This window comes from Entelurus aequoreus, linkage group LG11 (genome assembly GCF_033978785.1).
Source record: "Entelurus aequoreus isolate RoL-2023_Sb linkage group LG11, RoL_Eaeq_v1.1, whole genome shotgun sequence".
Taxonomy (NCBI): Eukaryota; Metazoa; Chordata; class Actinopteri; order Syngnathiformes; family Syngnathidae; genus Entelurus; species Entelurus aequoreus.
Window position 1 is genome coordinate 36,911,399 of NC_084741.1, and position 10,746 is coordinate 36,922,144.

Consider the following 10,746-nt stretch of genomic DNA (forward strand, 5'->3'; position numbering starts at 1 on the left):
CCTCCGGTTACCCCGGCTTCTTCCCACCTCCAAAGATGGCTGATTGGCAACACTAAAGGGTCCCTAGTGAATGAATGTGAGTTTAAATATTTTCTATCTATCTGTGTTGGCCCTGCGATGAGATGAGGTGGTGACTTGTCCAGTGTGTACCCCGCCTTTCGCACAAATGCAGCTGGGATAGGCTCCAGCACCTCTGCGACCCCGAGAAGGACAAGCGGTAGTGTTTTACTTCTGTAGCTGTATGTAGAAATGTGACCACTGACGTGGCAGCTGAATGCATCAGCTCTTTTAATGTATTTTGTGTTCTTTGACGTTTCCCTCTTGTTTTCATGTGGTTTATACCTTATTTTTGTGGAAATGTTGTATCTGTACTGCAACCACATAATTTCCCCATTGTTGGACAGATACAGTCATATCCTATTTTACACATTTTTTGCAGCAAACTCCTAAAAATCACTCCTGTTTTACAAGAAACTAGCAAAACACTTTTCAATATATAAAAAAAACACACAGTTTATTACATATTATAAGTACATAACTGTAGAAACATAAATGACATAATTGTAGCAAATCAAAACATGGTAATTACACCATACTTAAAGAGATAGCAAGCAGCCAACTATTTGCCATGTGGCCTGGTCAAAATGCTGTGATCAGGAACGTAGATTTTCTAAAACACATTTCCTGCTAAAATCGACAATGGTAACATGCAGTATAGGGATATCAATCAAATACGTAACCTGAATGGTCTAAAAACAATAACCTCTTTTGTTGTTTGGCATAACAATATTCAAGACACATTTTTCTATCGCGTCACAGCTGCATCTCTTGAGCTTACTGGTGTGTGTAGGTGTGCGAGTGATGGGAAAAAAGCTCTGATTTGCTTGGGGATAACCAAGCAGGTTTGTGCAAAAAAACTGAATGTAAAGCAACTATTTGGTGGGAGGGAAATGACAGTTTTATATTTGGTCAATGCACATTTGTTATATAATAAACAAAACAAACTAAACATGTACATTTCAATTTGTAAGTTTACAGTAAAAAAATACAAATAAAATAAAAATCACGTCCTGCGTTTGGCCTGGTAATTCATATACACTGTTTTACCTGTGAAGAGATGTCAGATGGGACAATATGTTAATGAATCACCTTTGCTGGAACACACGCACGCACGCACACACACTCACCCTCCTTAGGAGGGGGCTTTTTTGGATGCTGATTGATGGTCCATCGGTAGGTGAGGAAGACCAGGATGAGGGTCAACAGCACATCTGCGCTAACAATGCCTGCAAGCAGGCCAGGCTGGATGTTGTAGCAGGAAACGTGGTCGTCTGACAAGTAGACGGCACACAACACAAGGAGAGTGGGCGCACTGAAAGATGGCTGGAAACAATGAATCAAGCCTGCAAGCTGTGCAACTGCAATTGCACCTACACTAATAAACATATTGTCAACCTTAACACTATTCAACAGTGCTATTCAACTAGTGGCCAGGGGACCAAATCCGGCCAGGGAAGGACACTATACCAGGCCCCGAGTCCGGATACAAAATTGAGGGACAAACATTTTTGCAGCAATTTCCTAAAAACACCAGTGCTCCTGTTGTATAGAGGAACTTGGACCACAGTAAACACTTTGGCAGATCCTTGCATTGACATTTTAACCTTGCTAGAAAACATAGAACACGGGGGTCCAAACTTGTGATTTACACAACTGAGGCGTTCCTTAAAGCACTCCTTTATGTCCTCTCCTTTTTGGAAGTAAAATGATTTATGTAACTAAGGTGTTGATATAGCTTGTTTCTGCAAGATAAAGTCAGTAGTCAATTGTTCAACTTCTTTGGATATATGGTGTTCTTCAAGGTTCCATTTTCTTTCTTTCTTTCTTCTTCTTTCTTTAGTTTATTTCGAACATGAACACACTTACAGCATAATACATCACACAATTTCCTATCATTTCACTTTACATCATGTCCGAAAAGGAGTAGGAAGAAGCAAAGCTTATTTAATCCTACCCCTTTCCCACTTCAGAGCGTTTACAAATATATACATTCATTTACTGACTTTTTTTTATATTAAAATGACACCCGTGAATGACTAATACAACAGTTTTGTAATAAATATATATATATAAGTCAGTCATTATTAACATACTGAGATGAAGAATATCTTATTTTCAATAAGGTTGAAAGAGTTTCTTATAATTCTTCTTCCAATTTTAGGTCCTCTCTTTTTTTCTTTTTTTCATCATTTGGGCTATTCAACTACAGGCCCATGAATTCAGTCTTAGAAAATTGTGAGAGACTCACATTTTTGCAGCAGATTCTTAAAAACACTAAAGTGCTGTCATAAATACGATCTTTTAACTAGCTTTTTCACAGAATGTCTTTAATTGAACTGACAAAAAAACATATGTCAAAATTGAATGTCGACTGTAGAGGACGCTGATTCTCTAGTATATAAAAACAAGAATAATAGCGAATGGAGAAATCCACCCCCTGGTAATTAGCTTTCTGGAAATGTGTCTCCCAAAACAATTTACTGGTAGTTGAATATCGCTGCTCTATAACAACATGATTATCCAAATGGGTTTGACAACAGAATTGTAGCCTATGAGGGAAAAAAAAGTCATTACATTTAGCATCATTTTATTTGTCAACATTTTCCTTTCTTACTCATAATGTCAAAGTGAAGATAAAACATTTGTAGACATATTTTCTTGATATATGTAAACTTATACTTGAATCTTAATGACAAAATATGAACATATGCAGAAGGCACACAACAAGGTTTGTATAAGCACTAAACTCTTTTGTCAAATAGTCAATGTGTCCTTATCAAAATCAGTAGAGTGGTCCCCAACCACCGGTCCGTGACACATTTGGTACCGGGCCGCACAGAGACATTAAATAATTTATAACCGAACGCATTTTTTATGTCAGACCCACTCGACATCCACTGCTTTCAGTCTCCCCTAGAGGGGGGGGGGGGGGGGGGGGGGGTTACCCACATATGCGGTCCTCTCCAAGGTTTCTCATAGTCATTCACATTGACGTCCCACTGGGGTGAGTTTTCCTTGCCCATATGTGGGCTCTGTACCGAGGATGTCGTTGTGGCTTGTACAGCCCTTTGAGACACTTGTGATTTAGGGCTATATAAATAAACATTGATTGATTGATTGATTGATTGATTTTCTCCTACTTAACTTTCGCCAGTCCCACCAGACCAATACCACCAATAAGCTTGTTCATAGATGTATTATATAACTCCTGATAGGAAGTCGCCATTTGCTATATTTGTTACATCTTTGTTACATGGGACAATGCACATTAATAAAGATATCAAATGTAAATGAACCAAATCGTAGAAAAAAGCTAGGTTCCATCTGCAGTCCCCGGCAGGTTGATGACCTAAGACCAGGGCAGATCAGGAACAAAGTGACCATAGTAGTTAGAGTGCATAAGACAGATGGAGATGTGCTAAGTTGATGCATATAATAGTTGTGCTGAAGGAAGAAAATGCACATCTCCTTCGACCTAGTAAGTTAAAGTGCTGGTATTATTGCACATAGTCCTAATACACAAGTAGTTAGTAATAACAGATGTATTTACACATAGAAAATTGGACCAAAAAAAGCTAACGTTAGTATATAAACATATGAAATGTTGCACAAAATATGAATACATAACTTTTAGAATGGAAATAAAAATCCACAGATATCTATTTGAACTAATGGCAAGTATTTCTAGCTTTATAATATATCCATGCTCTTGTCCTTGAAAGTGATGTACCACATATAACCCATCAGATACTAAAGCCCCCAAAAAAGCCTACTACTAGCAAAAATTTGTAAAAAAAAAAAAAAAAAAAGTCTATGGAGAGCTGTTTTGCAAAAGGAAAAGGCCAGGGGCTCCCACTAATTGAACGTCACGGTGAGTTTTTTTCCGTCTATTCATTTTTCATGCACTTATTTGCGATATATATCTGCCACACGTGGAAGGCCGGTCCGTGAAAACAATGCCTACATTAAACCGGTCCCTTGTGCAAAAAAGGTAGGGTACCCCTGATATAGAGGATCTTTGATTTACATTTCACAGAAAATCCTTAAAAGCAGCATAGCGCTCCTTATGGCATATTGATGGTCTAACTAGTCAGATAAATGTATGATATGATTATGACTTTATGACCTATAATCGTGACAAAACTAGCTTTGTGAGGTAAAAATGTGAACATGTGGCGCAGACTGCTTTGATATACAGTACGCTTCAAATATTGTAGCTTCACCACATCGCATATTTTTTTGGTTCTGTTTGTTTTTACAGCATATTTTATCGTTTTTTTGACCTAAGTATTGGCCCTAGAGGAGATCAAAGAAATAATTTAGTATCGTGGCCACTGATTGGCTTAGCTTTGGATGGTATTAGTTTAATGCATTGAAAGAGTGTATAGGTGACTAAAGAGTGTTATTCCATGTCTAGAGGGCTCTCATAATGTTGAAAAACTTACGTAGAAGTTCATAAACAGTTTTCTAATGCTCGCTATGAAAATATTGGATGTATGATGAATAATTCTAACTTTGCAGAAATGTGTTTAATGCGGTCATGTCTGGAACCAATTAACCGCGATAAATGTGATGATAAACCTCACAAATAGTGTTGATGAATGTGTACATACCTGTGAATACCACAGTTAGGTCTGAAAAAGAAAGAAAAGAAACACATCACACCCACTTTTTAAGTGTGCAGGGTCGCCCCGCCCTATAAACAGCTGTGGGACCCCATGATCCGTGGAGGCTCCGTTTTGCGTGAAGAAGTACAATTCAGTTCAATTCAAATATGTTTATATTCAAGATAATATCCAAATTTCACATGAGAGGGTAAAAAAATGAAAGTTGACTGACCCAATGGGAAAGAAAAGTGTTAAATAACGCCTACCACAGTGGAGCCAATTCAAAGCTGTTACGCCGCTTCAGCATTAATTGAAAAACAAAATGCAATAAATGGGCAAAAACTATGACATAACAAGTGTTATTTCGGAATTATATTTTTAAGTAAAAAGGTTTGGCTACGAAATTAATTTAAATGTTTTTTTAGAAATACGGTCATAAATCTGCAATGGGGCAGCGTGGCACAGATGGTAGAGCGGCCTGCCAGAAACTTGAGGGTTCCTGGTTCGAGTCAGCTTCCGCTCTCCGAGTCACTGCCGTTGTGGTTTTGGCAAGACACCTCGCCCACCTTGCTCCCACACTGCTGTAAATGTAGCTTAAAAGGTGCCATATGTAATAATGTTGCCATAAATGGTACTGCAATCACTGTCAAAATTATGTAGTACCCTCCTACTCTCCCTGACTGAGGTTGCCAGATACGCAGCCGAATCCAGCTCGATCGACTGGGCGACTCCAAGGAACTGCAAACTTCCACTGCCTCTTACTAGGAGTTGAGGACCATAATAGCTGAATAGACAAGCGTTTTGTCAACAACAAATCTCTAACCAACACGTTTTACGCAGAAATTTGGCTATTTTCAGGAAGAAGTGCGCCATGCCTGCGTACAATATCACAACAGATGGCAATCACATGGTTATTGTCCGTACTATCAGAAAGCAAAGACTAAAACAAACTACAACCAACGCTAGCAATGGTTATACTGGTGAAAATAAGTAGAGCATGCTTAGCAGCCTAATGTACGCCCAAAACTAAAGAGGAGACATTTTACCAAGGTATGCCTATAGGCTACACCAGGGGTCCCCAAACTTTTTGACTCAGGGGCCGCATTGGGTTAAAACAATTTGGCCGGGGGCCGGGCTGTGTGTGTATATATATATATATATATATATATCCATCCATCCATTTTCTACCGCTTATTCCCTTCTGGGTCGCGGGGGGCGCTGTAGCCTATCTCAGCTACAATCGGGCGGAAGGCGGGGTACACCCTGGACAAGTCGCCACCTATATATTATATATATATATATATATATATATATACATAGCGCGCTTTCCGCGCGCGCGATGATGTCACGTTATTAATGAGAAAATACCTTTTTAGTCAACATGATTTGCCTGAGCGGCTAGGAGACACCGTGAGTAGCAAGCGGTACAAAGTGGATAAGAAAAGACAGAAAAAAATAATATTTTTATTTTTATTTTTATTTTTTTATTTTTTTAATACTTGGGACTTCATGCGGGCCTGATTTTGGACGCTGGCGGGCGGGATCCGGACCCCTGGGATACACGAATGAGGAATTATTTTATCGTGTGATTTGGCTGTCTCCATACATTCACATTGCCATGATGACAGCTGTGCTTGTCATTTGGTTCCAAGTTGGAACTCATTTCCTCAGGGTGTCAGCATATTGAGAACGAAATAGGCACTGACACTACCCATATCCACATAGGTTTTATTTGTTGAATATATATTTTGCCCTGTCAGTTTGAATACACATCGACATACAGGCTAACGGGTACATATTTCCCCAGTTAGCCTATATGTCGATGTGTCATTGACTGAGCTAGCATGTTAAGCATTACATTAAGAACTAAGCACCATCACACTAAGCATTCGTTGCACGAACATACTAGCTTTGTTAGACTAGATCATAGACTGTATTGGACAATATAGTTTACATACGAAGTGTCCAGTTCCATTTATTACAAGTAATAAGAAACACGTGAATGCCTGACTTACCTATCAAGTAGGAAGTCATCAAGTTTGGCATTAGATGAAAAAATCTTCTCCGCCTTCAATCGTCTCCATCTTTCAAAGGCATCCCCGATACAAATCCTTGTTTTGTTCCTGGCTTTGTCATGAATAAGTTGAGAATCGTAACAACGCCTTTTAGATTTACTAAGGTCTGACATGTTTAGTAACTTTACCAGTGGCAGTAGCTCGATGAAGAGGGCGGTGCGTAACTGGCAACTTGGATGTGACACACTCACAGACTTTCTAATTGGTAGAGGGCGGGACATCAAAATGAAAAGAATAAAGGGATTTCGGGGCTGTAAATCTAATTTTGAAATGAGCATATCCCGACCGAACTACTGTTATCACTTTTAGAGGTATTCGAAAAGAACATGATTTATTAATGCCTTTTGACATATCAGGGCCATTTAATGATGACTTGACATGAAATTATTACATATGGCTTCTTTAAATGTAGATAATGGGTTTTTCAGTGTCAAAGCCTGTCTGTATTTTGTATATTAAATGATGTATATTTTAACTGCGGGTCCCTATCCATAAGCTCTACACTTCTAGGGATTCCCTTTTTGCAGAACAGACTCTAATATTAACAAAATAAACAATCATGTAATATAAAATCATGTCTGTAAATAAAGAGCTTTGAGTCATAGGGAAAAAGCGCTATATAAATATAATTCACTTCACATGACGGTGGTCGAAGCGATGCCAAAATAGCATTAAGATAATCACATTTTAAGTTTGAATAAAAACAGTATGAAAATATTTTGGCAAAAATGTATAAGTGAAACATTTCTGTAAAGGGGGAGGGGCTCAAACTAATTCTGCTTTGGACCCCAATTCAACCAGTATTATAAGTGTGGAACAATTGGTTTAGGCTTGGGTTAATCATTTTTGTAGTGTTTGTGGTTTCATCTTCCTGCATAAAAAAAAGGGTGCTAAAGTTCTACCCAGAAACAAAACTAACACTTACTGCAGAGTATGGAGACGAGCATAATAGATACTCTCATAGATGTCATTTTGTTCCAAGTTACTGCAGGCTTTCTAATGGACAAAGAAACAAGTTATGTTAAAAAATTGTTAATGTAATTAACTATTCTATTGTTTTACAGCATTATATATTCTTATATTTATACTTTCCATTTTAGATTGAAAAGCCATGAATTATGATGCAGGTAATTCTTCCATATAGGAATTTCAATGATGTTGAGTCTTATATTTGAATTCCCTCTTTGCCATCGTAAAAGTATTAAAGACATGTTCTTACTTCGTCAGCTGCTGTGCCATCCACAAACCAGAAGAGGATGTGATCTGAGAAAGCAGCAGTTAAATTTGAGTTGATTTTCGATAGTGACGTCACATTATGCCCTCCCCCTTGTGGAAAAAGGGGGTTTGATAAGACTGTTTATAAAGTACAGGTACATATATATATATATATATATATATATATATATATATATATATATATATATATATATATATATATATATATATATATATATATATATATATATATATATATATATATATATATATATATATATGTCTTAATTAGATTATCCCAAAAAAATAGTGCTCGATACCGTGGTAGAGCGTATTATGTGTGTGTGGGAAAAAATCACAAGACTATTTCATCTCTACAATCTCCTGATGATTGAGGAAACCCTCATGAAACAGGCCTGTAGAGATGAAATAGTCTTGTGATTTTTTCCCACACACACACATTATATATATATATATATATATATATATATATATATATATATATATATATATATATATATATATATATATATATATATATATATATATACACACACACACATATATATATATATATACATATATATATATACACATTATATATATATATATATATATATATAATATATATATATATATATATATATATATATATATATATATACACACATACACACACACACACACACACACACACACACACACACACACACACACATATATATATATATATATATATATATATATATATATATATATATATATATATATATATATATATATATATATATATATATATATATTTCAATTACTAAAAATAAATCACTAATTTCAAATGTATGTATGTTTCATTTTGCATTAGCAAAGAGAGTCAAGACAGAAGGGGATATGCACTTAACACGTGTTTTGAATACATTGATCATGATAACAGGACAAGCGGTAGAAAATGGATGAATGGATGTTAACAAAAAATAAACAAACCTTTATCCACATTACTGTGGACCTCTTTTCAAGCTTGGAATTAAATACAGGTTGGATAGTGATGTTGTTTTTTGTAACAGCAGAGGGCGCTGTTAATACATGCAAGTGTGTATATTGATATATACCTGTATATTGTATAGGCTACTGCAAAGTGGAAAAAAAACAACCCTGAATGACAAGTTTAAAAAAAAAAATTCAAATCCACCCCAGCTTCTACTTTTTTCTATTACATGTTTTGAATGTTTTATTCATTAAATCATGTATTTATTCTTCTTAATTGTACTTACATTGTGTTTATTTTATGCGTCTTCTTCTGTGAAGCCAAACATATCATTAGGCAATTACCAACAACCAAGTAGTTACAATTAACACATAAGGTTAACGGTGTATTGATACTGAGCATGGAATTAAAAATGTGTTTTCTATGATCACATTCTTGCTACCACTTAACCTGGGGTTTATGTGTGGGTTCCAGAGGACCAAATTAAAATGTACATTTATATCCATAATCTGGATTTTTTTTACCTACAAGTTTACTAAGAGTACGTCATATGTATGAGGCAATAATATCGATAAATTACGTACGTTATTGGATCCAAAATTTAGTTTATGGGCAAGTGGGTCTATAAGGTCTGTAAAATAAGTATGGGTACTTTTTTAGGATACACTATATTATCATACAGTATATCACGCACATTTCTTCGGTAACTATAACAAAAAGATAGGATGTCGTTGTTCAGTTAGCTTATATAGTTGCGATCAAAAGTTTACATACACGTGTAAAGAACATTATGTCATGGCTGTCTTGAGTTTCCAATAATTTCTACAACTCTTATTTTTTTGTGACAGAGTGATTGGAGAAAATACAGTACTTGTTGGTCACAAAAAAAATTCAAGAAGTTTGGTTCTTCTATGAATGTATTATGGGTCTACTGAAAATGTGACCAAATCTGCTGTGTCAAAAGTATACATACAGCAATGGTAATATTTGGTTACATGTCCCTTGGCAAGTTTCACTGCAATAAGGCGCTTTTGGTAGCCATCCACAAGCTTCTGGCAAGCTTCTGGTTGAATTTTTGACCACTCCTCTTGACAAAATTGGTGCAGTTCAGCTAAATTTGTTGGTTTTCTGACATGGACTTGTTTCTTCAGCATTGTCCACACGCTCAAGTCAGGACTTTGGGAAGGCCATTCTAAAACATTCTTTCTAGCCTGATTTAGCCATTCCTTTACCACTTTTGTGTTTGGGGTCATTGTCCTGTTGGAACACCCAACTGCGCCCAAGACCCAACCTCCGGGCTGATGATTTTAGGTTGTCCTGAAGAATTTGGAGGTAATCCTCCTTTTTCATTGTCCCATTTACTCTCTGTAAAGCACCAGTTCCATTGGCAGAAAAACAGGCCCAGCGCATAATACTACCACCACCATGCTTGACGGTAGGAATGGTGTTCCCAGGATTAAAGGCCTCACCTTTTCTCCACCCATAATAAATTCATAAAATAACCAAACTTCATGAATGTTTTTTGTAACAAACAAGTATGTGCTCCAATCACTCGATCACAAAAAAATAAGAGTTGTTGAAATTATTGTAAACTCAAGACAGCCATGACATTATGTTCTTTACAAGTGTGTGTAAACTTTTGATCGTGACTGTATATTATCCTATACATTGTACTATTGATACATTGTAAATGGTCAAAATGACTACCAAAGTACAAACCCCGTTTCCATATGAGTTGGGAATTTGTGTTAGATGTAAATACAAACGGAATACAATGATTTGCAAATCATTTTCAACCCATATTCAG

At 36.3% G+C, this 10,746-nt stretch overlaps 1 protein-coding gene across 1 annotated transcript; it reads right to left on the minus strand.

Moving 5' to 3' along the window:
• Positions 1–569: 569 nt before the first annotated feature.
• Positions 570–7,978, minus strand: LOC133660064 (TYRO protein tyrosine kinase-binding protein-like). Its single transcript, XM_062063157.1, has 5 exons — positions 7,962–7,978; positions 7,668–7,738; positions 4,674–4,694; positions 1,188–1,331; positions 570–1,107 (listed from the first exon to the last, which is right to left on the minus strand). Exons 2-5 carry the CDS (start codon positions 7,711–7,713, stop codon positions 1,064–1,066), a joined length of 255 nt encoding a protein of 84 aa, XP_061919141.1. The 5' UTR covers positions 7,714–7,738; positions 7,962–7,978; the 3' UTR covers positions 570–1,063.
• Between the last annotated feature and the right edge of the window lie 2,768 nt (positions 7,979–10,746).

What these genes read in the sequence shown, in the direction of transcription:
- LOC133660064 (XM_062063157.1), bottom strand. Translation starts at nt 7,713, where the DNA reads ATGACATCTATGAGAGTATCTATTATGCTCGTCTCCATACTCTGCA. An exon ending in GCTCGTCTCCATACTCTGCA is followed by an intron (nt 4,695 to 7,667) that starts GTAAGTGTTAGT and finishes TTTCTTTTTCAG; the next exon opens with ACCTAACTGTGGTATTCACA. An exon ending in CCTAACTGTGGTATTCACAG is followed by an intron (nt 1,332 to 4,673) that starts GTATGTACACAT and finishes TCTACTTGTCAG; the next exon opens with ACGACCACGTTTCCTGCTAC.